This window comes from Monodon monoceros, unplaced genomic scaffold (assembly GCF_005190385.1).
Source record: "Monodon monoceros isolate NGI ecotype Baffin Bay Population unplaced genomic scaffold, NGI_Narwhal_1 Super_Scaffold_9, whole genome shotgun sequence".
Lineage (NCBI taxonomy): Eukaryota > Metazoa > Chordata > Mammalia > Artiodactyla > Monodontidae > Monodon > Monodon monoceros.
The window spans coordinates 50335199-50363125 of record NW_021703786.1 but is presented as its reverse complement, the minus strand read 5'-3'; the positions used below and the strand labels follow the sequence as shown (position 1 = coordinate 50363125).

The window sequence follows — 27927 nt, the reverse complement described above, 5'->3', positions numbered from 1 at the left end:
CTTCTAGCGCTGTCTTTTTGTTCCCAGCGTGGGCAGCTGGTGATGGCGGCGCTGGTTGCGGCCGAGGCCACAGAGTCCGGCAGCCGAAACGGCCCGGGCAGAGGTGGGTGCTATAAGGCTGCGGCCTCCGGACCTCGCATCTCGGGGTAGGGCCCCCAAGTCAGGGACAGGACCCTTTAATGGCGGAGGCGCGTTTCTCCTCCAGACCCGGAAGGCCTTGCCGTCGCTCGCTTTGGGCGGCTGTCGCTGGAGCCCAGGACGACAGGTCTTTCTTTTGCAGCCTTAGGGCACGATCGGGAGTAGCCCCTCCTAGGAGCTTGTAGTCCTCAAGCCGGAAACGCTACCCCCCCTGCCTTGGCGGGCAGACAGACGCCTGAAGACTCACGGATAAGATGTACCCGACGGGGAGGGAAGGAGCCAGGCGCGTTGCCTCGGGCATTCCACAAGTGTGCCTTCGGGGAATGCTTCAGGAAAGATGCACAAGGTGTCATTCACCTGGCACTTACTGAGCGCCCGCGGAATGCCAGGCCTGTGCTAGGTGCAGGGACTGGACTGCAGCCCTGCCCTCAGGGATCTCACAGTCTACTGAGGAATGCTGACGTTAACAGAAGGTTACTGCCAAATGATAAAAGGAGGAAGCGCCTACTGGCCCTTGGGACAAATCGAGCTGCTACGACTAGCAGCTCCCACACCCCAACAACCACAAGGGACTTGGGCCTCTGCCAGAGGAGCTTCTGAGAGGGGCGGGCCCAGAGACGCAGGCGTGTGTTTCATGGCCTTTGAAACATCTGAACAAGTACCATAGCAGTGGTAACATTCAAATCTGGACTTAGGGTCCCAAACCTGCCATTCTAGTTCTCCACTGCACCATCACCACCACCACCACCACCCATGCATCAGCCCCCCCCCCCCCCCCCCCCCCCCCCCCACAGAGGCTGAAGTGTCAGGTCTGGCAGGATCCCTGGCAGAAAATAGTACAGGCTCAATAAATATTCGCTGAATAAATTCATTTCTCTCCTTGTCACATTCCCAAACTGTCTGGTGCCTAAAGGGAGACCAGGGTTGGGCTAAACTGAACTGTGGGGAGTAGGATGCAGATGAAGGGCTGCAGCCTTTCTAAAGGGCTACAATGTTTCTTCTCCTTTAATCAGGGGTTTGTAATTATTTGTGTACCTGCATTTGCCGCCACTAGACTACTAGCCCCTAAAGGGCAAGGTCACTTTTCTGTCCTTACCTGTTTGCCCACAGTCCTGACTAGAGTGTATGTATTCTTTCCATCCTTCCTGGGGTGGGAAGTGGGGTAGAATGATGGAACTGGGGAATTTGTTAAGTCAGTTAAATGTATGTTTATTTCCCTTTTGAATGAGGAGAGGGAAGAGTGCAGGAATTAACCAGCGTAGACATAGTCAGTGGGACTCGAGTAAGGAAGGCAGTCTTTTAAATGAGTACTTACAACAGTTTGCTTATAGATCTTATATCTAGGATCTCAGAACTTCAAGGTGTTCTCAGGGGCTGGGGGGAGAGAGACATTTTCCCAGACAGGTTGGGCTGGCTGGACTCTTGGCGTTTTCTCAGGATTGTTCTCTATCAAGGAGCGGTTGTGTGGACGTTTTTTTCATTTGCCTCTCAGTTGAGTCCCCTGGTGTCAGCTTACTCTCCTGAGGTAAGAGCTGAGCCACACACTCAAGTCCTTGATTCCCAATAATCTCATAACGTGGAAATTAATTATACAGATTTCCTCCTAGCTTAATGGGTTGTCCTTCCAGCTTCAGGATGAACTCAGTGGGGAAGAAGGCTGGGCCAATTCCCTTGGCATCTAGGATCGGGGCCTTAAACTTGGGTGGTGTTAATAGCTCACTCAGGTCTGGCTGTGGTTTAGGCCAGGCACCAAACAACTCAGGCCTTGCATTCATCCTAGGTCGAGCCCCTCGGGGCCGCTTGGCCAATCAGATACCCCCTGAGATCCTGAACAATCCCCAGCTGCAGGCAGCCATTCAAGTCCTGCCTTCCAACTATAACTTTGAGATTCCCAAGACCATCTGGAGGATCCAACAGGCCCAGGCCAAGAAGGGTGAGCCCGTAAGCTTTGAGCGGGGGTGGGGGAGGAGAGGTTGCCCAGCCGAGCCAGGGGCAGTGTCCCCATCCCAGTCTCTTCCCAGCCCTCTGCTCATGTCTCTGCTCTGTCTTGCAGTGGCCTTACAAATGCCTGAAGGCCTCCTCCTCTTCGCCTGTACCATTGTGGATATCTTGGAAAGGTGAGCCTTGGGCCACTGACGAAGCTGAACCAAGACCTTCCCCACGTCCATTGCAGCTCTGCCTGTTGGCATCATGTTCTCCTTTTGGACCTCTGCCTTACCGTGTTCCTTCCCACAGCCATACACACACCAAGGAAAAACCCCAGACTAAACTCCTAGCCTGCTGCAACCCCTGCTTGTCTCTATACATCTCCCCTTCCCTAAAAGAAATTGGGAGGGAGAAATGAGTCAACTCCAGTATCTTCAAAGGTGGGCCCACAGCAGGTGGTGGAGCCTGAGGAAGAAGCTGAGAGTCCTCAGAGTTGACCCTGCAGTGGGCTGGGTGGTCAGCGTGGGGGTCTGGCTTGGGGGAAACGTTTTCTCTGGCACATTTGGAGGAGTGAGGCAAGAGGGGCTTGGCAGAGGGAGAAGCGCATAGGAGATGGTATTCAGTTCCTCTACCTCCCTCATCTAAGTTTCTTCAATACAATGAGCCATCCTTGGGAGGGGGGTGAGTGCTCAGCCATCTGTAACCAGCACAGGAACAGGGAGGGCGAAAGAAGAAAGGGGAGGTCACCTCGTGATGGGAACCTCCCACTTCCCTGCTGCCGCCCCACCCCCACCCAGCAGCCACAGACTCACTTCCCTGCTCCCACCCTCTTGCCCCTTGGGGATGCTCTCTGGGGCTCGGGCCAATTTGCATACATTTTAATCTATAAAAAATTAAGTGCTCTGGCTGACTCAGATGCCTGGGCTGCATTCTAAGGAGCTGAATTATCTGCTTCTCTGCACAGCCTGATTTGGGGAGGTGGGGGAGCTGCCTCGCAGCAGCTCAGCTTTTCGCACCACACCCCCAGGAGAGGAATGGGGAGACCCCCTGACACTGAGCCAGACTCCATGCCCCAGGGATGGGTCTCAGGGAAGAGCTAATCCTCTGGCCCCATTCCTGTGGTGAGTTCAGGGAGAGTGGGGTCTTCCCCAGCCACCCCATCCCCCAGTGATTCAGGCCTGGCAGCAGATCCCATGGCAGTGTGCTGGCCAGAGCCCACTCTTCCTGACACATGAGGTGTGTGGGTGGCACCATGTGCTGCGGAGGAGCTGTCCATGGGTCCCCCCATCCCGGGCACAGAGGGCCCTGACTAAAGGTGGGGAGGTAGCAGGGGGTCTGGGCGACGGGGAGGCTATGTGTATCCACACACGCGAGCCCACACACGTCACGGTGCCAGGGTGTGGGAATGGGTGTCTTCGCCCCTGTGTGCATGCTCATTGTTCTGGGTGGGAGGAGTTGGGCCGGCAGAGGTCTGTGTTTGACCCCCTGTATGCCAGGCTGAGGGTTGGGGGTCCCTCTTGCAGTCTGAGCCTGGGCAGAGGAATAAAGATGCTACAGAGTCCGTCCTCATACAGCTACGGTTCCAGGAGCTGCTGCCAGGCCTGGGGGAGGTAGCAGCTGGGCCCCTCCTACTCTGTTGGCAGAAGTGGCAGCTGCCAACCCAAGGGATTGGGAGAGGTAGGGAGAGTGGAGCTGGGCCCTGAGATACCTCCACAGTTAGGTTCTCTGCTACCTCCTTGTGTCACTGTCCCATTGTTCCCCACCCCGACAGGTTCACGGAGGCCGAAGTGATGGTGATGGGTGATGTGACCTACGGGGCTTGCTGTGTGGATGACTTTACCGCAAGGGCCCTGGGAGCTGACTTCCTGGTGCACTATGGCCACAGCTGCCTGGGTACGGCAGACCAGGACACCCAGACCCTGGCAGGGAGGTGGGACTGCACGCTTATCTCCATCACAGTGTCTGTCCTGCTTGTATGCACAAGGTCCCTCCCAGTTTCTGGGATGGCCTTGGCCTTCCTGCACTGCAGGGGGATCTTTCCTTTGGATTTGGTTGCCTTGGAAACCATGCTGTTGTCCCAGATGCGGGTGTTTGAAAGGCTGTTGGTGGTAGAGCAGGCTGGGCCCCCAGCCGAATGACAGAGATGGAGCTTCTAAAAGACCTGTGACAACACCCTCCCCACCTCCCCCAACCCCTCCCTCTAACCCTCAGGCTAAAGCCACTGGTCCTGGCTACTCAGAAACCTTGGCCTGGGCCAGGCCCTCTGCCCCTCCTGCCTTCCAGAACATTCTCCTGAACTCTTCCCTCCTCCCAGTTCCCATGGACACCTCGGCCCAAGACTTCCGGGTGCTGTATGTGTTTGTGGACATCCGGATAGACACTACCCACCTACTGGACTCTATCCGCCTCACCTTTCCCCCAGCCAGTGCCCTTGCGCTGGTCAGCACCATTCAGTTTGTGTCAACTTTGCAAGTAAGTGGGCAGACAGTGGCCAGTCTCCAGGCTCTTCCTGGATCCCCACAGCAGGTGCTCCAGGCTGGTCCTATGGCCCTGCCTCTCCTTCCCCATCCACTTGCTTCCCTTCCCTCATTATCCCTACAGGCAGCTGCCCAAGAGCTGAAAGCTGAGTATCGTGTGAGTGTCCCACAGTGCAAGCCCCTGTCCCCTGGGGAGATCCTGGGCTGCACGTCCCCCCGTCTACCCAAGGAGGTGGAGGCTGTTGTGTAAGTGAAAAATGGGGTGCCAGTCATAGAGACACAAGAAACGTACCCTAGGAGGGAGCTCAGGTTCATCATCCAGGAAAGGAAACTGAGTCTAAAGCTCCTTAGCCATTCACTCAATGTCACCTTGCAAGATGGGGGACCAAATAGGGTTTCAGGTTTCCTGTCTCCCTCTCCAGCGCTCTGTCCAACATCCAGAAGGCTGTGCCCAGGGTGGAGCGGGAATCAGGGCCTGATGGGGGATGAGGGTGGGCTAGAAGTGGTGGGAATATAATTGGAGAAGATGGATGGGCACGCCCAGGCTGCAGCCCCATTAATTTAGCATCCGGACAGCTAACAAGCAGGAGCAGCATGTCTCCTGCTGCCTAATTATTTTAGGTAATGGAAATGCTTAATGTTGTGTGAACGCAGCCAGCCCCAGAGCCGACAGCTCCCCCGGCTAAGACTGGGGAGGGGAGCCCCATTCCCAGCTAATGGCAGGGAAGGAGGGAGGGGCACTCCCCCGACCCAGCCCCACCTGCACCCACACAGGACATCCCTGCCCCTAGCAGGCCCACATCAGGGCCTTCCCCAGCCCAGACCTGGTAGCCCTGCTCCCTGAGGGGCATTCCTCCTGTGCCTGTCCCTACAGAACTCTGAGCTCATAGATGCCTGCCCCTGGGGGCGTCATGGTGTGTGTTGGAAAGAGGGACACACTGAGTGTTGGCCATTCATCAAAATTTGGTGTGATCTCCAAGACAGAAGGAGCTGCCGTGTAGATTGTCTTCCAATCTCTGGCCTCTCCATGGTCTGGGAAGGTACTGTTAGGGACAGCATCTCCTAGGCATGCTTGGTACAGCCTGATGGGTAGGCCTAGAATCAAGTCCCAGATATACTGCTTAATAGCTGTGTGACTTTGGGCAAGTTTCTTAACATCCCTGAACCTCACTTGTATCTTTTGTGAAATGGGGATACTATAGGTAGCAGCTTGGAGGATTACCTGATAGGACTGAGTGAAGTCATACATGTCAGGTGTTTAGCCCAGGCCTGGTACACGGAAGGCACAAGCCCAGTAAACAGTGGCTGTTATTACAACTCAGTAACTGGACCCAAGAGCTAGTTTGGGCAGAAAGTAGCCAGTATATACCCTGAAAGCTCATTTATGGCATAGATGACACCCTGAACACTACTTCCCACATCTATATTGAGCTAGGTGAGGGAGAATCTGTCCCTCCACCTCCAAGTTAGGATCTAGATCTAGAGCCTTACCATGGTCTTGGCTGACCCTTTACTCTTCCCCCAGAAGGTCGGGGTGGGTAGAGGTGCAGTTCTTAGATTCTGCACTACATAGCTAGAGGGGCCTTAATGGTCATCCAATTCAAACTTATTTTACATGTGAAAAAACCAGGACGGGGTCTTCCCTGGTGGCGCAGTGGTTAAGAATCCGCCTGCCAATGCAGGGGACACGGGTTCCATCCGTGGTCCAGGAAGATCCCACATGGGGCGGAGCAACTAAGCCCGTGCGCCGCAACTACTGAAGCCCACGTGCCTACAGCCCGTGAGCCACAAGAGAAGCCATCTCAATGAGAAGCCCGTGCACCACAACGAAGAGTAGACCCCATCCACCGCAACTAGAGAAAGCCGGCACGCAGCAACGAAGACCCAATACAGCCAAAACAAAAACAAAAAACAGGGCGGGTGGGGTGGGGTGAGGGGGGCGGTGTGTGTGAAATGATGCTGTGTCCCAGTTCACATACACAGTCAGCTGCATAGCTAAGAACTCAGTCCTCTGGACCTCCGAGCCAGTGCCTGCTTCTTCTGGTGCCCCACCCCACACTTACTGTCCCCTTTCTCCCCCCTGCAGATATCTTGGAGATGGCCGCTTCCATCTGGAGTCTGTCATGATTGCCAACCCCAATGTCCCCGCTTACCGGTATGGACTGAGCTGGGCTGACCAGCTGGGAAGGGGGTGGGGTTCCCTGCCACCGAAACCCTCAATCAGCCCAAACTTCCTCATCCCTTGGCCACTTAACAGCCCGCGGCCCTAAGGATCTGAGGCACTTCGGTTCTGAATCTCGGTATCAGGAGAAGGGTTGCTGCTGTACAGCACCTACCCATCCCCTGGAATCACACCTGGATCCTAGACCCCTCTCCCACTCTTGCCTGCTCGAGTTGTGGAACTGATCTTCCCAAAGACAATCTCTGCTCTTGCCTCTGTTCTTACTTGCCTGTATGGAGACTGAGGGTTCAGGAGACCAAGGGGCCGAGTCGGGGAGCTGTGTATATAGCACAAATCCTGTAAGTGGCTGTCACTGTGACCATGACAGCTTCTTTTCCAGATACGACCCGTACAGCAAAGTCCTCTCCAGAGAGCAGTATGACTGCCAGCGCATGCAGGCCAACCGCCAAGAAGCCATAGCCACTGCCCGCTCAGCTAAATCCTGGGGTCTCATCCTGGGCACTTTGGGCCGCCAGGGCAGTCCCAAGATTCTGGAGGTCAGAGGGCTCGGGATGGCCTCTGGAAAAGAGGACTAACTGGGAACCGAGCTGGGAAAATCAGTAGCCTAAGGGATTTAGCTTTGGCTGCTTGATCGTGGGGACCCCAGCTCTGCCTCCCTCTCCCAACAGCACCTGGAATCTCGGCTCCGAGCCTTGGGACTTCCCTTCGTGAGGCTGCTGCTCTCTGAGATCTTCCCCAGCAAGCTTAGCCTTCTTCCTGAGGTGGATGTGTACGTTTGCCCACCTTTCCTGTCTAGCTATGACTGGCTAAAAAAGCTTAGAATCTGGGTCCTGCCCAGCACCTAATGAAGGCTGGAGTCGGTGCTTCCATGATCATGAAATTTTAGTGTTTACAGAGCACTCGTCCAGCAGGGACTACCTTTGGCTGTGGGTCTTCCCTACTTTGTCTGGCTTGGGAGCTCACAGGCAACGGCAGCATCATAGTCATTCTGCATGAGATAAGTTGGAGTGGTGGTTGGCACCTGCACTGTACCAGGCACTAAATTTGATTCTGGAGATACTATTGCAAATGAGCTGCCCAGGCCCTCCCTTCAGAAAGCTCATAGTCAGTGGAGGAAACGAGAAAACAAGCAACACCATAGTGTTATTCTTTTTTTTTTTTTTAATAAATTAATTTATTTTTGGCTGTGTTGGGTCTTCGTTGCTAGGCGTGGGCTTTTTCTAGTCGCAGCGAGCGGGGGCTACTCTTCGTTGCAGTGCGGTGGCTTCTCGTTGTGGAGCACAGGCTGTAGGCACGCAGGCTTCAGTAGTTGTGGCTCACGGGCGCTAGAGTGCAGGCTTAGTAATTGTGGCGCACAGGTTTAGCCGCTCCGCAGCATGTGGGATCTTCCTGGACCAGGGCTCGAACCCGTGTCCCCTGCATTGGCAGGCAGATTCTTAACCACTGTGCCACCAGGGAAGTCCCCATGGTGTTATTCTAAACAGCAGTAGGTGACAGTCTTTAGAATAGTAAGCATGCGTTGGCTGTGTTGGGGACACAGCCATGTTCTTCAGCATGCTGCCCAGGAACAGGGCCCCCCCCCCCACCTTTGGATCTGACGTGACTTCCCTTCCCAGGTGGGTGCAGGTGGCATGTCCACGCCTCTCCATTGACTGGGGCACAGCCTTCCCCAAGCCGCTGCTCACACCCTATGAGGTAACACCACGTTTTGAAAATCCCTGGGAGAGAGTGGGCTTTGCTCCTAGTTCTGTGGGTGGGTTACAGCTGAGCCACTTCCTAGCTGTGTGGCCTTGGAAGTCCCTTCACCTCTCTGAACCTCACATTTCCTCTCTGTGCTATAGGGATATAGTAGGACCTTCGTAGGCCGTCGCGAGGGCAGAATTAAATAATCCTGCGTAGAAAAATGTTGGCAGATGTTACTGTCCGGTGTTTCTCCTCTAGGCGGCAGTGGCCCTGAGAGACATTTCCTGGCAGCAGCCCTACCCTATGGACTTCTACGCTGGCAGCTCCTTGGGGCCGTGGACGGTGAACCACGGGCGGGATCGGCTGCTCCAGCACCCGGGCCGGCCGGCGCTGGCGAAGGTAGGAAGGAACCTCAAGGAGGGCGGAGAGGCTTGGGCGCGGCCAGACATTGGCCGCCTCCTTGGTGACGCGAGCCGAGCCCGCCGCCCTGCGGCCGCTACGGGAAATGCGTGTCAGCGGGGTGGGGAACGTCGCGGAAGCGAGACCGTGACCAAAGTCGGCCACCTCAGGTTCAGGAGAGGCCCGCGCGCCCCTTTCCAGCCGTGGCTTGCGAGGCTTGCAGCTGCAGAGACGAGGAGGTCGCGCCGCTCGCTCCCTGAAACGCTCCTTGGTCCCAGGTATCAGCCCCAGCTCTGGCCGGGCCGCACCCTCTCTCCGTTGTCATGGCAACGTCCACTCTCTCTGAGGCCCGCCTCCAGGGTGGTGCCGGCATTGGGTCACGCCCCCTTATGTTTAACTTCCGCTCGGGGAAAGACCACGTCCGGTCCTTCTGGCGCTTGCCAAGAATTATGGCTGTGTCTCCGCCTCTGCGCGTCTTGTGTTTGGCCGGTTTTCGGCAGAGCGAGCGGGGCTTCCGCGAGAAGACTGGAGCGCTGCGGAAGGCGCTGCGGGGTCGCGCAGAGCTCGTGTGCCTCAGCGGCCCGCACCCGGTCGCGGACGCAGCGGGACCTGAGGGCGCCGGGCCAGACCCCGGTGAGATGAGCCCTGCCCGGAAATGCGCTCAGAGTCCTCTCTGTCTTGCCTCGTCCCCGTAACGCCTGCCTGCACACAGCCACCCTCTCCCTCCCCTCATTCCTGCCACCCTCCCACCTCATTCTGCCTATGCCCTCCATCCCTCCCACCCCAGCCCCTCGCTCAAATTCCAGCCTGGCCCTCCCAGACTTCCACCTTGTGTCTTCTCCCGGTCAGTCTGTTCCCCGCCTCATTTTCCCCAAACTTTCTTCTCTCCTCAGCCTCCTCTCTTTCCCTCACTCCCTTTCTCATTTCTCTCCCCATGGATTTCCCCTTGTCCTAACTCTGAACTCTCCCCCTCATCGCTGTAGGGCCCTGCCCTCCGGAGGAGCAACCTCGAGGCTGGTGGTTTTCCAAACAGGAGGCAGACGTTTTCTCGGCACTGGAAGAGCCCACGGTGTGCAGAGGTCTGGAGGAAGCCCTGGGAACGGTGGCACAGGCACTGAGCAAGCTTGGGCCTTTCGATGGGATCCTTGGTTTCAGCCAGGGGGCCGCACTAGCAGCCCTTGTGTGTGCCCTTGGCCAAGCCGGCGATCCCCGCTTCCCATTGCCCCGGTTTATCATCCTGGTATCTGGTTTCTGTCCCCGGGGCCTTGGCCTCAAGGAAGCCATCCTGCAGGGCCCCTTGTCAGTGCCTTCCCTCCATGTTTTTGGGGACACCGACCGCGTCATCCCCTCTCAGGAGAGTATGCAACTGTGTAGCCGATTCGCTGGAGCCATCGCCCTCACCCACTCTGGTGGCCACTTCATTCCGGCAGCCGCACCCCAGCGCCAGGCCTACCTCCAGTTCTTGGACCAGTTTGCAGAGTGAAGGATCAACAAATGCCTTTGCCTCTGCATTCCCTCTCCACCCCCCACCCCCTAATGGAGACACATGACCTTGATGCAGCCTCTACAATCCCTGTCCTCCCCTTCTTTCCCCTACTGTGATCTCAAGAGACAAATATCAATACTTAAGACTCAAATTATATAAGCCCAGCTCTGCACTCAAGAGGATTAGGTGGCCTAATGGACTTTGACCATGGCGTCTGATACTCAAATATGAAAAAGGTCAGTGGAGCCCTGGGTGAGTGGACGGTAACACAAAAAGCAGAGACTGGCAGCACCGTGACTGCCACACAAAGTGGTGATTTGGATTTTCAGCATCTTTTCCCTGGTATACACAGCAAAACTCATTTTATTAAAAAAAAAAAAAAAAAAAGTGGATTCCTGGCCATCCATACAGCCTCCAGGGCAACACCAAGCAGGGAGGTGTTTCCAGTTGTGAACCCCCAGGACAAGCTCATGCATATGTGCACATAGACACTTACACATTACTGGTGGAAGGCTTAAGTCCCAACCTGAAAGAAAGGAGGCCTCCCTGAAGCAGGGAAGAATTTACATCTGAGAAGTTTGGGGAAGAGATCAATTGGCAGGGCTCTGCCTGGGCCATACTGAGTTTTGGCTTCCTCCATCCTGATCCCTAAGAGTTGTGTGTTGGCCTGTCAAAACCTGGCTTCATATGTTCTCTGCTTTCTCCACCATAACAGTCTTACCCCTCCGAACTATGAGCTTGAAGGGTGGGATGGTGCTAGACCTTGATGGAAGCCAAAGGCAGCACAGAAGTAACCTTCTTCCAAACTTGACCCTATTTGCAGCATTTGAGATTGATGCTACTCTGTAGAGATTGCAGCCAAGGCCTAAACAGCCCATCTGGTTTGAAAGTGCTGTTTTTCCTAGACACTCTAAGGACTGCTCACTTCAGCCATTTATTTCCCCCACTTCCAGGGCCTTCATCCCCAGCCTGCCCTGCCTCTGCAGACTCACCAGCTTGTTCCTTTTCTGGAAGATCGCAACAGGCCCTATCTGGCCCTCAAGCATGGCTGCCCCAAGTAGTTTAGTAATTGAGCAGGAATTGAGATTAGGAGATTGTAGCACAAATACTCTAGCCCATCCTGAGACAACAAGACAAATAGTCTGAAATCACCGGAAATTCTGAGTTCTTCACAATGGACAGCAGCTGTCCAAGATTTTTTGAAAAGAAAAAAAAAAAAAAAAAAGCAGGAGTTACCTGCCCAGACAGACCTAGTTTACTGAGTCTGGAACCTTTACAGCAGAAAGTGGGGCTGGGGAGAAAGTTCTCCCTTGCTACAGTCTGGTACTGCCTTGTTCTTGGTGGGGTTTTTTTGTTTTGTTTTTGGTTGTTTTAAAGGGAGATCCCTTCCTTGGCAAGAGGAAGAGACTCTGAAATGGACTGAATTACTCCTATAGACCTGTTGGCTTTGGCCCATAGAATTTTAGAAACAGTTGGGATTATGATACTTAAAAATTTTGGAATTTCACACAAATTCAGATTCCTGGCTTCTCTGGAAATAAGCAGTTCAGAATGGAAAGCAGTGAGTAGATTCGCAACTAAGGGCTCACATGCCTTCGTGGCAATCACAGCAAGGCCCCAAGCGGTGAAAATGATGCCACCTTGCATACCACGATTGCTACTACTTGGGATTACTGGAAGGAGTAAAGGAGAGAGGGAAAGACATTTGGGGAATGAATTTTAAGGCAGGGTTTAAAGTTGGAAGGGTGAAGTTGAAGACCAGAGCAGTGTCCGGTGGAACAGAAGTGAGGAGGTAAAAATTCCCCTGAGAATCAAAATGTCTGACCTAGGAGGAAACAGATCATGTGGTCCACTGGTTCCCAACAAGTGAGATATGTCCTCTCCCATCATGCCCTCCAGGAACAATGGGGAATCTTAAGGGGTTATTCCTCCCACCCTCCACACAGATTCCATGGACCATTTGCATCAGGATCATGGTGAACCTTGGGTTCCTGGGGCCAGCTCCAGAGCTACTGGGACCCAGGAATCTGCATTTTGACAAACCATCCTGGTCATTCTCATGCAATGAAATACTTGAAAGCCACCGCCTTAGAGAGTAGAGTGTAAGTCTCTGGTAAATATGTGTAATTTTAAAAAGCCCCCCATGTGATTCTCATGCACTCCACTAGGGAGAGGGAAGAAGCTCTCCTGTTAAGAATCATTGATCTAACATTTTCAACTGAGGAAAATGAGGTCTAGAGGACAGGAAGAGGAATATAATTTATTGAGTGCTAACTATGCCAGACATTGTGCTAAGCAGAAGCTTTAGTTAGTTTAATCTCACAACTTCATAAGGTAGATACTGTTATTAACCTAATTTTACAACTGAGGAAAGAGGCACAGAGAGGCTAAGTAACTTACCCAAAGTTGGATTCAGATCCAAGAACTCCCATTCTTGACCTTTACTAGTCATTGTTTTCTCTGCTGCTTCACAGAAGATGAGCAGAGAGGCCACCACTCACTACTCTTGGACAGTATGTCCTGCGTGGGCCTCACCTTCCTAATCCATAAAATAGGTTGGCGGTGCGGTGCCCTAAGTGATTTTCAAGATACTAAAACACTCTAACATTGTACAGTCAGTCCTTTGGTTTTTTTCCCCTCTCTGACCACCTTCAGATGGGTTCAGACTGCAAAAGACTTTGTCTCTTCTTTTCAAAACATCCCTACCATTTCTCTTTTCTACCTCTCACTCCACCTTAGTTCCTAAAGCTCTTGCGAGAGAGAGTCCCTAAGCAAAGAACCCTCAACAGCCCCAGTCCTAGAGCTTCTGCTCAGAGAAATGTGTCCCCCTCCCCTGTTCATTCTAAGTGCCCAGAGCTGGGGTCTCCCACCACCACCACCCCCTTACAAGGACATAGTAGCCTAAGAGAATACTTAAGATTGAAATAGCTTTCTGCCGTTTGCAAAGATTTTTTACTTACATGATCTTATTTGGTCCTCACAACAGGCCTGCCAGAAAGGAGGGATTATCATCTCATTTTACGGAAGGCTCAGAAACAATATGGCCCCTTAACAACCAGTTGATGGTGATGCCAGGTTGGACCGCCTGCTTCCCAGTGCACTACTCCCATGTGCACACACTACAGTCTGCCCACAGATGTCCACCGGATGCCAGAATCAGGTGCATTTTAATCCAAGACCTCAGTGTCCTTGGGTGGGAAGAAGACAATGTGTGTGTGTTGATTAACTGTGAAACCAGCACCAGCTGCCTTAGAAGTAGTTTAGAAAAGGAGGGGATATGGAGAGGTAGAGAAAAATTGGATTAATGGGTGGCAGGGCTGGGTTGCATTAACCATTCCCAACACTGTCCCTTGGGAGGTCCTGAACCCAGTATCCAACAGTCAGCCCGTGGGTGATGATGGTGGCGGCAGGTGACATGCAGAATGTTTTTGAAGAGGTCATTGCTTACACTTCACTGGCCCAAGAGGACTTCAGCTCCTCTGATGTTTACTCCCCCTCTTTTGGGTTAATTTGAGACATTGTCTAAAACTGGAATACAGCATCTAGAGATAGACTGAGGTGAGGATGCTGGTATGTTCAGACAACGGTTTAAGGACTGGTTAACTTTACAAGTTTTATGGCTTCCTGAGGGTTGGGGAACCCTTCTTATCCTTCAAGACCCAGAGGGAAAAAGAGAGGGAAAAGGAGTGAGGGAAGGCTGTGACTCCATCAGGACATGGGTTCAAGGTTTACCCTTTGCCCTCTGCCTACTCAGCTAGGGGTTCCTGGAAGAATGAGGTCGTGGCGCATTCAGGAAAACTTTCCTCCGTCTACCCACTTCGGTACCCAGGATGCAAACATTTTTCCAGGTCCTAGCAGCCTCCCTCCCACCAAGGAGTTAAAAAGAACACAAATCCCAGAACTACCCCTTCTCTCACAATCCCCTGGGTGCAGTACCTCGGCTAGGAGGACAGGACGGTCACTGAGGGGGACGGTCAGGCATACTCCGCAGACCGCGCTTCTTTCTCTTTCTCTGCCTGGGTGGATGCCCGGCTCCGGAGTAGCCCGCCTCCCTGCGCCTCACCTCCCGCCACCCCCGCAGACACATGGACTCTCGACTCGCCGCCTCCGCTTCCTCCTGCTCGGAGCCTCCCCCATCCCGGCCCCGGCTGTGCGCTGCGCGGCGCGGCGCGGCGCGTGGGCGTGCTGCGGGGCGACCATGGCTGTAGACTGTTACCTCCGGTTCCCACAGTAACAATCGAAAGCCACGGTTGCCCTGGAGACGCGGGGGCGGGGCGCGCGCTGCTGACGGCACCACGGCAGCTCCAGTTTGGCTGACGTCAGGACCGCGGAGTGGGGGGGACGGCGGCGGCGCGGGCGGGGGACGGCGCTCGCGGCAGGGGCCGGGCGCTGGACTCCTGGGGCTATGAGATGTGCGTGTAGGCCGGCAGCCCCTCAGTAGCCCTTGGGGACCGGGGACGGGACTGCTCGATGGCGGTGCCCGCGCCGGATCAGCACCGCGGACAGCGGCGGCGCGGGCAGCGAGCTCGGGGCTGAGGGACCCTCGGGGACAGAGGGGCCGGGGGCGCGGCAGGTGGCCGGGTCCGCGGTCCTGGGGCGGGGCCAGGCGTCGGTGGCCGTGACTGGAGACTGTTACTGAGGGCGGCCCGGGCAGTAAGCAGTCTAGAGCCAAGGTGCCGGCGCGCTGCCCGGGCAGGGTGGCTCCGTCGCCCGCAGCTGGGGGCGCTGCTGCTCTTCCTCCCCCGCGTCTCCAGGCCTTCTCTGACCCAGCGCTTGCGGACAGGCACGTGGCCCTTGACGTCAAAACCCTGTGACGTCAAAGATGTCCCTGCAGAGAGGCACTTCCGGCTGCAGGGAGGGGGGAGGGCGATGGGGGCGGGGCAGTCCGGCTGAGGCCCCGCCCCCGCCTGGTCCTGAGAGGACAGCTCCTCCTGCAGAGGCGGGAAGTTGGGGGCGCTGAGGGACCAGCTGACGGGACAGGGAGGGGGCGCCCCCGGCTGAATGAGGGGAGGGGTCCCGAGAAAGCCGCGGCCAGGGCGGCGGGTAGGTGGGCGTCTGTCTCTCGCCGGCGCCCCAGCTCAGCCGACCGGGGGTTAGCGAGGCTGAGTCACCGCTCTGCGGGGAGGAGAGGAGGGGGCGCATCTCCTGGGGCGCCGGCACCTTCGTCCCACTTTCTTGGGAGGATGGCGCAGGAGCTCCAGGAAGAGCCGCAGGGACTCTGAGGTCCGTCCTCTGATCGACGCTCCTCCGAAGTGGCTGCGTCTCCATCCGGGCGCAGGCAGGTGCTGCACAGGGTTCTGCGTACGCCTCCGGCTCCAGCAGTTGCGAGGGGACCCTCGTCCCCTCCACCCTGTCCCCAACCCCACCCCTTAGGGGCCCCTCTAACCTGCAGCCTGTCGGTCTCCTCCTTGCCCTCCAGTCCGTGTCCGTGCATCGGTCCATCTGTCGCCCGTTGGTCGGTCAGTCCCGCTTACCTGTCGGCCGTATTGCGTCCGCGCCCGCTCGCCTCCCGCAGCCGGGCTGGCGCGGCGGCTTTTATAGGCGCGCATAGTACTCGTGCGGCGGCTCATTCATGCGGCCGCGGCTCCTACACACTGACGCGCTGCCGACGTCAGCAGGGAATTTAGGAAACGGGAAGAGGGGCTATTTATAGTGGCGAGGCGGGGGGTGGGGTGGGGGGTGGGGACCGAGGCGACGGGGAGCTGGGAGGGGGAGGAGGGCGCACGGAAGCAGGAACGGGGAGGGGGGAGCCCAAGCCCCCTGTACCGGTCTACAAGGGGTTAACTTTCCGGAACTGCGGGCTGGGGGCCCGCAAGAGGACAGTGCGGGGAGGGGGGGACGGGTCCATTACAGATTTATTCACTCTGGGACACCTGGGGGCGCAACCCCACCATCGCCCGGCCTTCCAAGGCCCTCACCCAGTAACCCCCACTCCCACTCTTCAGTTCCTGCACCCGACGGCTCTGTGACGTCACAAGATGCCCCGCGGCGGCGTTATACCCTACAAGGCCACTGCGATGTCGTCACCCTTGGGGGGTAGGGGGCAGGAGAGGAAGCTGGACCCTCAGAGGGGCCTCTGGCAGCATCTAGAGCTGTGGTGTCAGGGACATGAGGGAAGAGGAGTGGGGGAGCCCAGGGGTCTGGAAGGCTTTGTAGGAGGAGGTTGGGACTGGAAGGAAAGGCTCAGTGGGAGTCCAGGTACCAGACGGGAGCTGGAGACGCGAGGGAAGGCAGAAAAGTTGAGGAGGGTGGCTTGGACTCCCCAGAAATGAGCAAGAGGGTCCTCTATGGGGGAGGTGGGGGAAAGGTGGCAGGAGAAGGGAGGGAGAGGAAGAGGAAGCCTCAGCAACTGGAGGGGAGGAGGACTGGTCCACAATGCCAGTTTCAGAGCCTGACACTCAGCAAACCGCGTTTAACATCCATTTGTGGAATGAGGGACATTGGCAGCTTAGCAGAGAAGAGTCTCTGGGGGTAGGAGGGAAGAGACCACTTCCTGGAGGATTTAGAGTTCCTGGAGGTCAGAATTGGCAGGAAGAGTCCATGCAATGTGAGGCAGAGTTCTCCTGGACAGGATCAGGGAAATGAATGATCCTGGCCCAACCTAGCTCCATCAGTGGGGGAGGGGAGTGTGTCCAGAGAGAGGAACTGGATTAGGGTGGGGAGGGGACAATGCCAGGCCAAAGCAGGTGGAACTAGGGAGGGAGGGAAAGGTCAAAGATTGAGGAAGAGTGAAGTCCACAGGAGGGCAGCTATGCTGGGGGCAGGTCTGTCAGACCCTCCCATACAGATGTAAGGACAGTGTGAGAATAGGGGTGGGGAAGTGGGAATCTGGGGAGACTGTTGAAGAAAAACAAAAATAGTGGGCACAGGGGACCCTAGGGTGGGTCCACAGTGGACAGACTCCACTGAACAGAGACAGGGCTGAGTGGATCCTTGTGGGGCTAGGATCTGGCCCCATCAAGGAGATAAAAGATTACAGCAGAAATGGGGTCAAAGAGGTCCTGCATACCCTTTGGGATCTGGCCTCCTAGAGTCCCCCCCACCCGCTTTTTTTTTTTTTTTTTTTTTGGCCCCCAGCGTTTGTCCCACTGGTTCTCTTCTCCAGGAATGCCTTCCTGCCTGGGGGGAGAACTCCTGTTCATCCATCAAAGCCCTAAGATCTAAGAGCACTGCTCAGGTGTCTTCCCACCTCCCCCCAGCACTCCATACACTTTTCCACCTCAGCACACAGCACATCTCTCCGCCAAGATGTTGAGGTCCACCTTCCCTGGAGGCTGTCAGCTCATTTTCATTCTTGGAACCTCACTACTTCCTTAGCGAGGACTCTGGGGCAGGGGTGGGGGAGACGGAGAAGAGGACTGGGATAAGATGGACCCAGAACACAGAGTGGAAACAGGGTGAGGGCGGACTCGGGAAGGAGTGGGAGTCAGAAGTACCTCTGGGGACCAGGAGCCGCCTCCTGGCCCCGAGGCCATGAAGTCCCCTGCTGAGGAAAGGGAGCCTCTGGGGGGCGCCCGAGACCTTGGTGTCTGTCAGGGACCGCGAGTGGCCGCGCCGGCAGCCCCTCAATGAGTGACTCAGCCACTACTTCTGGCGCGGGCGTGGGGGCGAAGGATGGAGCGGGGGGCGGGCGGGGGGGGGGGGGGGTGGGGGGTGGGTGGGTGGCGAGCGCGGCCCCCACCGCCCAGCGGCCCTGCGCGGTTGCTAAGCTCTCCAAGGCCTCGGAGAGACGCGATATGGGCGAACCTCATCGGTTACTATGGTAACTCTGCGCCCCAGCCTCTCGCGCTCGGCGGCTGAGGGAGGCGCAGCCAATCAGAAACTTGCAGGCGTTCTTGGGGACCCACTCCCACCCCCCCATGTGGGCGGGGGTCAGAAGGTGCGGGGAAGAGGCGGAGCGTGGGCTGCGGAGGCCCACTCAGCCACACAGGCGCTGGCTGCAGGCCTGATGTGCCGGGGCGGCTCGGGGACACTTCCGGAGTTAGATGTGCGAACGCCCGCGCTCTAGTGCGGGGTGCCCTCCTTCCCAGAAGGGGCGTCACCTGCAAGAACCCGGCCTTTCACGTGGGGTGCAGGACCTTGCGGGGCATCCCGGGCTGCAGGCCGTCCTGTGACTTTTCTCTCGGGTCCGTGGGTTTGGAGACGAGGTCGTTCAAGCGGGTCGTCCCTCAGAACGGCTCACACAGGGAATCTGGGGGCTTGGGTCACTTCTGCGGGACCCCCAAGAGGCGCTGTCCAGCCATTCCCAGTCGCATATCCTGGGGTCCCTCCAGAGGCCTGCAAGTTCAGGGTGGGCTGTTTGGGTACCACCTCTGCCCAGGTCATGGAGGGCCCTACATGACAGTCCCCTGAGTATGCCAGAAAGCCAGATCTTGGACTCCGGAAGGGGGCAGGAGTGTGTCTGTGCAAACATGAGCGCCCGCGGGTGTCAATTCCTGGAGAGGGTCTGGGTGCAAATGGGTTTATTCTGTGCATAACTATCCCATGTGGCTAAGTGAGGGTGGGTGTGTTGGGGGGTTACAAATGGACAGTCCCAACCAGGAATATCTAAGGAGGGTCCCCTAAGATCTTGTCTATCTTCTTCTTCCTTAGGATTTCCAAAACCTCTCTCCCACCATCTACTGTCCCGTCCTTGCGGGCAGGACTTAACTGAACTGGGGCAATGTGAGAATTTAGAAATATGTACAGGGGAGCATTCAGCTCAAAACTCCGGGGTTTGTGGGGCTCGCAAGTCCTAGGCTGGGGCCTCCAGGTGGGCACATCTGGGAGGCTGAATCTGCCAATAGGCCCCCCTCCTGAGTCCAGCTCCGCATCTGGGCGCCTCCGGCCCAGGTGCGCAGGAAGGAGGCTGTGGCTGTGTCGCGCAAAGCCCCTTACGGCCGCGAGGTGGCGCCATAGCCGCAGCAGCGCCTGCCGGCCCGGGCCGCTCCAGATAAGAGTGTGCGGAAAGCGCGGCGGGGCTGAGACGCGACCAGGACGCGGGGAGGACGGACCAGCAGGACAGACCGACCGGGGGCCCGGCGGGCGGAGGGCAGCGCAGCCACGTCCCCCCTGGATCCGCCGGCAGCCGGGCCCGGGGCTTCCGACATGCCCCCCAGGTAGGTTCTAGGGGTGGGGACCGGGAGGGACAGGGGACCCGAACAGCCCGGTCCTCGCGCGCTGGCCGCCTCGGGCGCATCCTCTGGCGCGGGCGTCCCAACGCGGCTGGCGTTCAGGGCTCCGGGTGTCGCCCCTAGAGGACTCAGGACTGCCGGGCCGCTGCTCTGCGCCGGGTTCACGGCAGGGTCAGCGGCCCCGGGCCGGCTCTGCCCGCACATGGGCTAGAGAAGCGAGGGGAAGGGAAGGGGAGCTGGCGGGCGGGGCTGGCAGGGGCGCTGCCCTCCCTGGCACAGCGCGGCGCCTGGCAGCGGGGCGGGTGGGGCGCCGACTAGGAGCTGCCACCGCCACGGGGAGGGAAGCCCGGCCGGGCTGCGGCCGCAGGTAACGGGCCGCGAGGCCCTGGGGGCCAGGCGGGGAATAGAGTCGGGCGGGCGAGCGGACGGCCGGGGAGCTCAGGGCTCGGTTCAGGCCCGGCGGCCGCCTGGCTGCCGAAATTGGGGGCCGAGAGGAAAAGCTGGGAGCCGAGGGACTGCGGCTGGTGCGCTCCTCCCGGCCTGTCTGAAGTTGGGAAACTTTTCCCCAAGTTTGGGGCGGCAGAGGTCCCGTGGAGAAGGGGCCGAGGGGAGCTGGGGAGGGAGGCGCCGGGCCCGCGAATGCAGAGCGGAGGCCGAGGCCGGGGCCGGGACGCGGGTGGGGCGCAGGCCGGGGTCAGGGCCGAAGCCGGCTGTGCGCGGTGCCCGCCCGGGGCGCTGCCCCCTCCCTCCCTTGGGAGCTGCGTGGCTCCCCCCTCCCCCCCACCTGCTTCCTGCCTCAGCCTCCTGCCCCGATATAACGCCCTCCCCGCGCCGGGCCGGCCTTCGTGCTCTGCCCGCCACGGCAGCCGCTGCCTCCGCTTCCCGCGCCACGGCCGCCGCCCGGGCCTCAACTGAGGGCCTGACAGCCCCCGGCCAGGGCGGCGCCACGGCGGGCACCGCGCTCCCCTCCTCCGGACCTCTTCCCCCAACTGGGGCAACTTCTCTCGAGGCGGGAGGCGCTTTTTTACTCGGCTCCCTTGTATCCCACTTGGGCAAACTTCTCAGCCCTGAATGACTTTTCCTGCAGCGGACATTTTCCTCAAATCGGGTAACTGTTTCCGAAAGGGTCGCTTCGCCCGAACAGTTTTCTCCTCAGAAGCCCCCAGAACCCAGGCGGTGAGCCCGGCGGTATCGGGCCTGGGGGTGCAGGCCAGCCTGGCCTCCTCTCTGCCAGCCAGTCTCGGCTCCTTTGCCGGCCCAGGCTCCCACTCTTGGAGGCCGCGGATCCTCCGCCAGTGCCCAGGCCGCGGTGCTCAATGCCCCTGCCCAGCTGAGGGGAAGGGGAAGTGGAGGGGAGAAGCGCCGGACTGGGTGCAGGCAGCGAGGGCTCGGTGAGGCTCTGACCCGGCTGGTGTGTGTCCCTGCAGGAGACTGTGCTGGGCAGACGATGCTGGACACGATGGAGGCGCCCGGCCACTCGAGGCAGCTGCTGCTGCAGCTCAACAACCAGCGCACCAAGGGCTTCTTGTGCGACGTGATCATCGTGGTGCAGAACGCCCTCTTCCGCGCACACAAGAACGTGCTGGCGGCCAGCAGCGCCTACCTCAAGTCCCTGGTGGTGCATGACAACCTGCTCAACCTGGACCATGACATGGTGAGCCCGGCCGTGTTCCGCCTGGTGCTGGACTTCATCTACACCGGCCGCCTGGCTGATGGCACGGAGGCTGCGGCGGCGGCCGCCGTGGCACCGGGGGCAGAGCCGAGCCTGGGCGCCGTGCTGGCTGCCGCCAGCTACCTGCAGATCCCCGACCTCGTGGCGCTGTGCAAGAAACGCCTCAAGCGCCACGGCAAGTACTGCCACCTGCGGGGCGGCGGCGGTGGCGGCGGCGGCTACGCACCCTACGGGAGGCCGGGCCGGGGCCTGAGGGCTGCCACGCCCGTCATCCAGGCCTGCTACTCGTCCCCGGCCGGGCCTCCGCCGCCGCCCACCGCCGAGGCGCCGTCGGGCCCCGAGGCCGCGGTGAACACGCACTGCGCCGAGCTGTATGCCTCGGGCCCCGGCCCGGCCGCCGCGCTCTGCGCCCCGGAGCGCCGCTGCTCCCCGCTCTGCGGCCTGGACCTATCCAAGAAAAGCCCGCCGGGCTCCGCGCCTCCCGAGCGGCCGCCGGGCGAGCGCGAGCTGCCCCCGCGCCCAGACAGTCCTCCCAGCGCCGGCCCCGCAGCCTACAAGGAGCCACCGCTCGCCCTGCCGCCCCTGCCGCCGCTGCCCTTCCAGAAGCTGGAGGAGGCCGGACCGCCTCCGGACCCATTCCGCGGCGGCGGCGGCGGCGGCGGCAGCCCGGGACCCGAGCCCCCCGGCCGCCCCGACGGGCCCAGCCTCCTCTACCGCTGGATGAAGCACGAGCCAGGCCTGGGCAGCTACGGCGACGAGCTGGGCCGCGAGCGCGGCTCCCCCAGTGAACGATGCGAGGAGCGAGGCGGGGACCCGGCCGCCTCGCCCGGGGGTCCTCCGCTCGGCCTGGCGCCGCCGCCGCGCTACCCGGGCAGCTTGGACGGGCCTGGCGCGGGCGGCGACGGCGACGACTACAAGAGCAGCAGCGAGGAGACGGGCAGCAGCGAGGACCCCAGCCCGCCCGGCGGCCACCTCGAAGGCTACCCGTGCCCGCACCTGGCCTATGGCGAGCCCGAGAGCTTCGGCGACAACCTGTACGTGTGCATCCCGTGCGGAAAGGGCTTCCCCAGCTCGGAGCAGCTGAACGCGCACGTGGAGGCGCACGTGGAGGAGGAGGAGGCGCTGTACGGCAGGGCCGAGGCGGCTGAGGTGGCTGCAGGGGCCGCCGGCCTCGGGCCCCCTTTTGGAGGCGGTGGGGACAAGGTCGCTGGGGCTCCGGGGGGCCTGGGCGAGCTGCTGCGGCCGTACCGCTGCGCGTCGTGCGACAAGAGCTACAAGGACCCGGCCACGCTGCGGCAGCACGAGAAGACGCACTGGCTGACCCGGCCCTATCCGTGCACCATCTGCGGGAAGAAGTTCACGCAGCGCGGGACCATGACGCGCCACATGCGCAGCCACCTGGGCCTCAAGCCCTTCGCGTGCGACGCGTGTGGCATGCGCTTCACGCGCCAGTACCGCCTCACCGAGCACATGCGCATCCACTCGGGCGAGAAGCCCTACGAGTGCCAGGTGTGTGGCGGCAAGTTCGCCCAGCAACGCAACCTCATCAGCCACATGAAGATGCACGCCGTGGGTGGCGCGGCCGGCGCGGCCGGGGCGCTGGCGGGGCTGGGGGGACTCCCCGGCGTCCCCGGCCCCGATGGCAAGGGCAAGCTCGACTTCCCCGAGGGCGTCTTTGCTGTGGCGCGCCTCACGGCTGAACAGCTGAGCCTGAAGCAGCAGGACAAGGCGGCTGCGGCCGAGCTGCTGGCCCAGACCACGCACTTCCTGCACGACCCCAAGGTGGCGCTCGAGAGCCTCTACCCGTTGGCCAAGTTCACTGCGGAGCTGGGCCTCAGCCCCGACAAGGCGGCCGAGGTGCTGAGCCAGGGAGCGCACCTGGCCGCTGGCCCCGACGGCCGGACCATCGACCGTTTCTCCCCGACCTAGAGCGGTCTTGCCGCCGCGTGGCCCCGGCCCGCGCCCCTAGGCAGCGGCGGCGGGGGCCACCAGCAGGCAGGCACACCGCGCCCGACGACTGTAGTAGCTGCGGCAGCGTCGCCGCAGGGGCGGCGGCCCCACCTGGCCTCACTGCTTTGTGCCTTAGCCCGGGGGTGGGGGTGGGGAGAAAACCCCGGGACGGGGGTGGGATGGGGGAAGGGAGATTTATATTTTTGATATCAGCTTTGACCAAAGGAGACCCCCGGCCCTTCTCCGCCTCTTCCTGTGGTTCGTTGGCCCCCTCCCCCGGCTCCGTGCTGCTCTTGGGGGAAGGGGTGTCACTGTTGGGGCGCTCCCAGCCCTACCTCCGGCCCTTGCGACCACACCCATTCTCACTGTGAATCTCCCCGCTGGGGTCGGAGCGTCGGGCAGTTGGGGAGCGGGGAGGGGACTGAGCCGGCCGGAGGGCCCCCCGCCCCCGCCCCCGCCCGCCCCGGGACTGATAATGTGAAGTTCCTCATTTTGCACAAGTGGCACTAGCCCCAGGGCTAACCTTTCCCTCCCTCTGGAGTCAAGAGGGCTGAGACAGCCCTGGCCTACCCGGTCTCCCACTCTCGCGGTGGTCCCCCCCCTCCCTTCCCTGGGGCCCCGGACCATATTTATTGCATGCGCCCTGGGCGGCCCCCCCAACCCCGAGCCCAGGCTGGGCTGGGCTGGAACGTGGTCTCTTTAGCTCCCTCCTCCTCGTTTGTATATTTCCTACCTTGTACACAGGCTCTTCCAGAGCCGCTTCCATTTTCTATACTCGAACCAAACAGCAATAAAGCAGTAACCAAGGACCCTGGATCCAGCGGCTCCGTTCGCCCTGCACAGGGAGCGGGGTGGGTGCAGGGGCCCGAAGCAGCGCCCTCATACAGGTGCGGTGGCTTGGACCGTCCCTCCCCGGTCCCAGAGACAGATCAGCAAGAGCTCAGGTACGTTTCATAACTAAAAGTTTATTAAGGAAACAAATCCAGTGCTGCAAATGGGACAGGAAGGAGAGACAGGGTCTCCCACCCACCCAGTCGTCAGCCTTCACCCAGGGGAAAGGATCTCAGAGGAGAGGCCAGGGACCCTATACCCCAAAACGCCCAGTCTTCTGAGGCCCTGGGGGACTCACAGCCCCAAATCGTCGGCCATGGCTCTCCCGTACAGTTCCCCCTCCTTCTGGCATAATCTCGGGCCTCCGGGAGGGCACTGCCTTGCCCCCATCCTCTGGGCAGGCTGTATAGTCAGACGGGGGGCTCTGGGGGATTCCCCCACTGGTCCCATCAAAACTTACTCCTGGCTCCGCCTCCAAACGCTGTCTTCCCCTAAGTCCCCCTCCATCCCTGTCCCTGGGTTGGGAGAACGCTTTCCCAGTAGGAAGCCTCCTGAGTGCAGCTTTGAACACAGGTGCCAGCTGAAGAGGCAACAAAAAACTCCAAGGCGAAGGGCCCCCGGGTCAAGTTCTTCTAGGGCAGAGCTAGAAACTCCAGGCTAGGCAATGCTGCTCCCGGGCGCTGGCCCACCCTACCCTCCCTCAGGCTGGGCTGGAGGAGCCTGGAAGCACCCCAGAGCACAGGGGCCTGGGAGAGGTGGTCAGCAGCAGGAAAGCTTTCTTAGGCTCCTGCCACAGGTACCGCGGGAGAAGCATTCAGAGTGAGAACCTCCCTGGCAAGGCAATGAGGGGCCAGGAAGGTGAGAGGGACCAACTAGAAAGAGAAGGAGGGTGCGGGGGATGATTCGGGAGGGGGAGAGGGAGGCGAGTTGAGAAGAGTCTGAGGAAATTTTGTGAAGTGGGAACTAGAGCAAAAGGAAGGCCGATGGAGGGAGACGGAGCAGGCCAAGGCCACCCAGGAAGCATGGGCCTAAGAGCAGATGTCCTCCCTACAGACCCACGACCCACCGAGGGGAAAACCAGTGGCCCAGCACAGCGGACCCAGATTGATAAGGGCGGGAAGAGCAGCGGGACAGGCGTGTGTGTGTGGGGCCTAGGGCTGCTGTTCAGAACCCAAGTGGGGTCCATGGGGGAATCCAGGCCTCAGGGGGAGAGAGACGCCCTGAGCACTCTCTTCATGGCGTGACCAAAGCCTCTTGGACGCTTTCAGGACAGGGGCTCTGAAGATTAAAGGGACCCGTGATCTCACCTGCATCTGATGGAAACTCTAACCCCCTGCCCCATCTCCAGCTGAGAAAGTGGCTGAGTCCCCGGGCTAAGAGGCCTTCCCCCAGCCCTTGAACCCGACACGGGGAGGGAGAAAGGCTGAGCACCGGCGGTCGGTCTGGCTCGCCCACCTGCTGTCACTGCAGCCAGCCACCTCCCTGCTAAAGGCAGCCCAGGAGGGTCCCAGCGGCTTCCGCCCGGCCCTTGGGAGGGGCTCTGTGCGGAGCAGCTGCCCCCACAGCGCGGCCACGGCGTGGGGGGGAAGAGGGTAGTTTACTGCCTGGGTGGACTGGTGGCTCAGGCACGCGGGCATCTCCTGTGCTACTCTGGGCGCCTGGTGGCCTCTCGGGAATGGTTCCATGGGGGTGGGCCCCGCTGTGGCCCCCTCAGCCCACCTGGGCCCACGTGAGGAAGGCCGGGATGTCCCGCACAGGCACATTCCTGGTCAGCGCCTTCACACGCAGGTTCCGGTCATCCGTCAACAGCACCACCTCCCGCAGTAGCCGGATCGGCTCCTCTGTTGGCAGGAGAGAGCAGAGGGACTTCACTGAGGGCAGGAGGCAGAGGCACTGGCTGCCTCTCCTCTTCCGGAGGGGAAAAAAGTCCTGGGGGCTCAAGGCCAGCCATATCTTGGCCCTTCCACAGGTCCTTTCCCTCGTGCGGACTATCAGCCGAGGGCGCCCCTCCGCTACCGGCTTAGGGAGGGCCATGATGGGCCAGGGCTGGCCTTCTGCTCTGGACCCCTGCCTCCAGCGAAGGGCTGTGCTGCCTCGTGCCCTGAGAGCTGCCCGACCCGCCAGCCTCCGCAAACCCCTCTTCTCAGGACTCTGAGCTGAGAGAGCGGAGCCGGCCCTCCTATTCCTTCTGACTGCACGGCTAGTCCTGGACGCAAAATATTCCTCTCTTCTGCACATCTTCTCCACCCGCCCCCATCCCCCTCAAGGCCAGCAGATCCACGCTTTAGGTATTCAGAGGTAGGAAGCTCAAGATGGAATACAAAATGTATCCAGGGCTCCCGGGAAGTGAGGAGAGGGGTTAGCTCAGGGAGCTCTGAGGAGAGGAGGGCAAGGGTCCCGGCAGCGCCCAGCCAAGGTGGCCCTGAGGTTAGAGCCAAAAGATTCCCTCTATTAAATAAACGTGATCCGTGTGTACGGTAGCAACCTCTAGGTACAGAAAAAGGAAAGGTGAAGTCGCATGATTCTCCCTGTTCTCTCCCTCATGTCTCTCTGTCTTGTTTCCCAGGGTAGAGCTGTGTATGTCTCCAGAGTTCTTTATGCACATTTACAAGTGTATATACTTGTTATATAAGCTTTTTTTCTATAACATTACAATCATACTCACCGTACCTACTTCATTCAAATTTTAAAGATTTTAAAGTTCTTTCTATATGAGCACAAACGGACACACAAACGGATAGCCTTCGTTCTTTTTAGATGACTTTTTAAGCAGGATATCTTCCCCCACTTCTTTCCCCCTAATTCCCTAACCTTTTAATAATGTATTGGGGAGAATTTAAGCTGGGGCCAAGCACTCACACAAGTGACATCCCCACCCCTGCTAAGGCCCCTTGGGTGGCAGGTCCACTCCTGGGTCCCAGGCTGGGTGTTTGCTGACGGAGGCCCGGCAGACAGTGAGGCACAGGAAATGTCCTGCGGGGCTTGCTGACTGTGAGGGCTGGCGGGGCTGGGGGACTGCAAACATCCACGCCGACCTGAGCAGTTTCAGGCTTGCCAGCTCCAGGCAGGGAGGCTGAGAACTGGCTGTTGGCCTTGGGAGGAGTCTGGGGGGAAGAGGGAGGGAGAGGCTTGTGGGGTTGATGGCGGTGAGAGAAGGGGAGAGGCGGAACGAGGGTGTGGTGGGAGGTGAGCAGCTGTGGCGGACAGAGAGGGACAGGAAGGCAGCCATGGGGAGAGGAGATGCTCTGAGACTGCTTGGCTGCTTGGGCCTGGCCCCTCGGGGTGTGTGCGGTGGGGCGGGGTGATGTGCAGTGCCATGTGGGGCTCCCAGTGGGCGGCCCAAGTCTGTCCATAGCCCCACTGGTCCTGCCCTGGGACTCAGACCAGGCGAGTCCCAGGCCTTAGATCAGCCAACCAAGGCCCGGCATTGCTGGCAGGGGTCTGCAGGGGTTTCTGTGGATACTTTGAGACATTTTTAACAATAAACATCCTCTGTTTTGACACTGGTAACTTCACTTTGTTAGAAACCAGAGACTGTCATCTTGTCAGGCCCCATCCGCCATAATCCACATGATTTTAAAATTCAACATCGTTTACACATAAACATTTGGTGATGGTTTCTCTGTGAATCTGACAAGTTAATCTGCTAAGAATTCACACTGACAAATGGGGTTTGATTACGCCAGCCGTTGCTGATGTAATTCTGATAGGGGCGGTCCCCAGGATGGCAATGGGTTCCTGTAGGCTGTCTGGGGTTAAGCGGGGGGGGGGGGAGACTAGGGCCAAAGCCAAAATGTGTCTCTGCTAAGAAAGAAACAGCTCTGAGGCTGGGTGGGGCCACAGCAGTATCTGAACCGTACTTCCCAACAAGGCCTTCTGCACTCCTGCCTACCTCTCCCTCACAAGGTGCCCCTCTAGGAAGCTGCCTGGGAGCAGAGCCCAACCTCCTCTGTTGGGCTCAGCCAGGACTCCTTTTTACCACTTGAATGCTCCGAATCTGGCCCTAAGGGACAGTACATGCAAGCCACGTGGCAGGACCCCTCTGAAGAACAGCAGCTGTGGGCTCATTA

General features: G+C 59.2%; 4 protein-coding genes across 21 annotated transcripts in view; 3 read left to right on the top strand and 1 right to left on the bottom strand.

Moving 5' to 3' along the window:
- Positions 1-9985, top strand: DPH1 (diphthamide biosynthesis 1). Of its 12 annotated transcripts, none has more exons than XM_029211355.1 (13): positions 1-103; positions 1919-2071; positions 2192-2255; positions 3836-3957; positions 4379-4536; positions 4666-4787; positions 6628-6696; positions 7103-7259; positions 7392-7492; positions 8340-8418; positions 8665-8805; positions 8976-9083; positions 9789-9985. In XM_029211355.1, exons 1-12 carry the CDS (start codon positions 43-45, stop codon positions 9063-9065), a joined length of 1317 nt encoding a protein of 438 aa, XP_029067188.1. In that variant the 5' UTR covers positions 1-42; the 3' UTR covers positions 9066-9083; positions 9789-9985. The 12 variants fall into 12 exon arrangements, with proteins under 12 accessions (XP_029067188.1, XP_029067187.1, XP_029067185.1 ...); XM_029211354.1 differs by having other exon boundaries at positions 7091-7259; XM_029211352.1 differs by having other exon boundaries at positions 4379-4787.
- OVCA2 (OVCA2 serine hydrolase domain containing) lies at positions 9055-10678 on the top strand. 2 transcript variants are annotated; one of them, XM_029211363.1, is made up of 3 exons: positions 9055-9083; positions 9220-9438; positions 9789-10678. In XM_029211363.1, exons 2-3 carry the CDS (start codon positions 9255-9257, stop codon positions 10286-10288), a joined length of 684 nt encoding a protein of 227 aa, XP_029067196.1. In that variant the 5' UTR covers positions 9055-9083; positions 9220-9254; the 3' UTR covers positions 10289-10678. The 2 variants fall into 2 exon arrangements, with proteins under 2 accessions (XP_029067196.1, XP_029067195.1); XM_029211362.1 differs by lacking the exon at positions 9055-9083 and having other exon boundaries at positions 9098-9438.
- On the top strand, positions 9862-23835 carry HIC1 (HIC ZBTB transcriptional repressor 1). Of its 4 annotated transcripts, none has more exons than XM_029211346.1 (5): positions 9862-9884; positions 12238-12393; positions 13278-13451; positions 19124-19389; positions 20832-23167. In XM_029211346.1, exons 2-5 carry the CDS (start codon positions 12356-12358, stop codon positions 23003-23005), a joined length of 2652 nt encoding a protein of 883 aa, XP_029067179.1. In that variant the 5' UTR covers positions 9862-9884; positions 12238-12355; the 3' UTR covers positions 23006-23167. The 4 variants fall into 4 exon arrangements, with proteins under 4 accessions (XP_029067179.1, XP_029067180.1, XP_029067178.1 ...); XM_029211347.1 differs by having other exon boundaries at positions 18884-19389; XM_029211345.1 differs by lacking the exons at positions 9862-9884; positions 12238-12393 and adding an exon at positions 11780-12083.
- Positions 23836-23945: 110 nt separating this feature from the next.
- SMG6 (SMG6 nonsense mediated mRNA decay factor) overlaps positions 23946-27927 on the bottom strand; it is a 235198-nt gene continuing 231216 nt past the window's right edge. The window contains exon 20 of one of the 3 annotated variants that reach the window (XM_029211341.1): positions 23946-25698. In XM_029211341.1, coding sequence (XP_029067174.1) covers positions 25568-25698 — 131 coding nt within the window. In that variant the 3' untranslated portion in view covers positions 23946-25567. The remainder of the gene's footprint in view (positions 25699-27927) is intronic. The other 2 variants (XM_029211343.1, XM_029211342.1) reach the window with 2 other exon arrangements.

Excerpts from the sequence above, each read along its gene's own strand:
- DPH1 (XM_029211350.1), top strand. The coding sequence starts at position 43 with ATGGCGGCGCTGGTTGCGGCCGAGGCCACAGAGTCCGGCAGCCGAAAC. Across the intron at positions 2,256-3,835 it reads ATTGTGGATATCTTGGAAAG|GTTCACGGAGGCCGAAGTGA; the intron begins GTGAGCCTTGGG and ends CCACCCCGACAG. Across the intron at positions 7,493-8,339 it reads CTTCTTCCTGAGGTGGATGT|GTGGGTGCAGGTGGCATGTC; the intron begins GTACGTTTGCCC and ends TTCCCTTCCCAG.
- OVCA2 (XM_029211362.1), top strand. The coding sequence starts at position 9,129 with ATGGCAACGTCCACTCTCTCTGAGGCCCGCCTCCAGGGTGGTGCCGGC. Across the intron at positions 9,439-9,788 it reads GGGCGCCGGGCCAGACCCCG|GGCCCTGCCCTCCGGAGGAG; the intron begins GTGAGATGAGCC and ends TCATCGCTGTAG.
- HIC1 (XM_029211345.1), top strand. The coding sequence starts at position 12,004 with ATGAATTTTAAGGCAGGGTTTAAAGTTGGAAGGGTGAAGTTGAAGACC. Across the intron at positions 13,452-19,123 it reads CCACCGGATGCCAGAATCAG|GTGCGCAGGAAGGAGGCTGT; the intron begins GTGCATTTTAAT and ends CCTCCGGCCCAG. Across the intron at positions 19,390-20,831 it reads GCTTCCGACATGCCCCCCAG|GAGACTGTGCTGGGCAGACG; the intron begins GTAGGTTCTAGG and ends GTGTCCCTGCAG.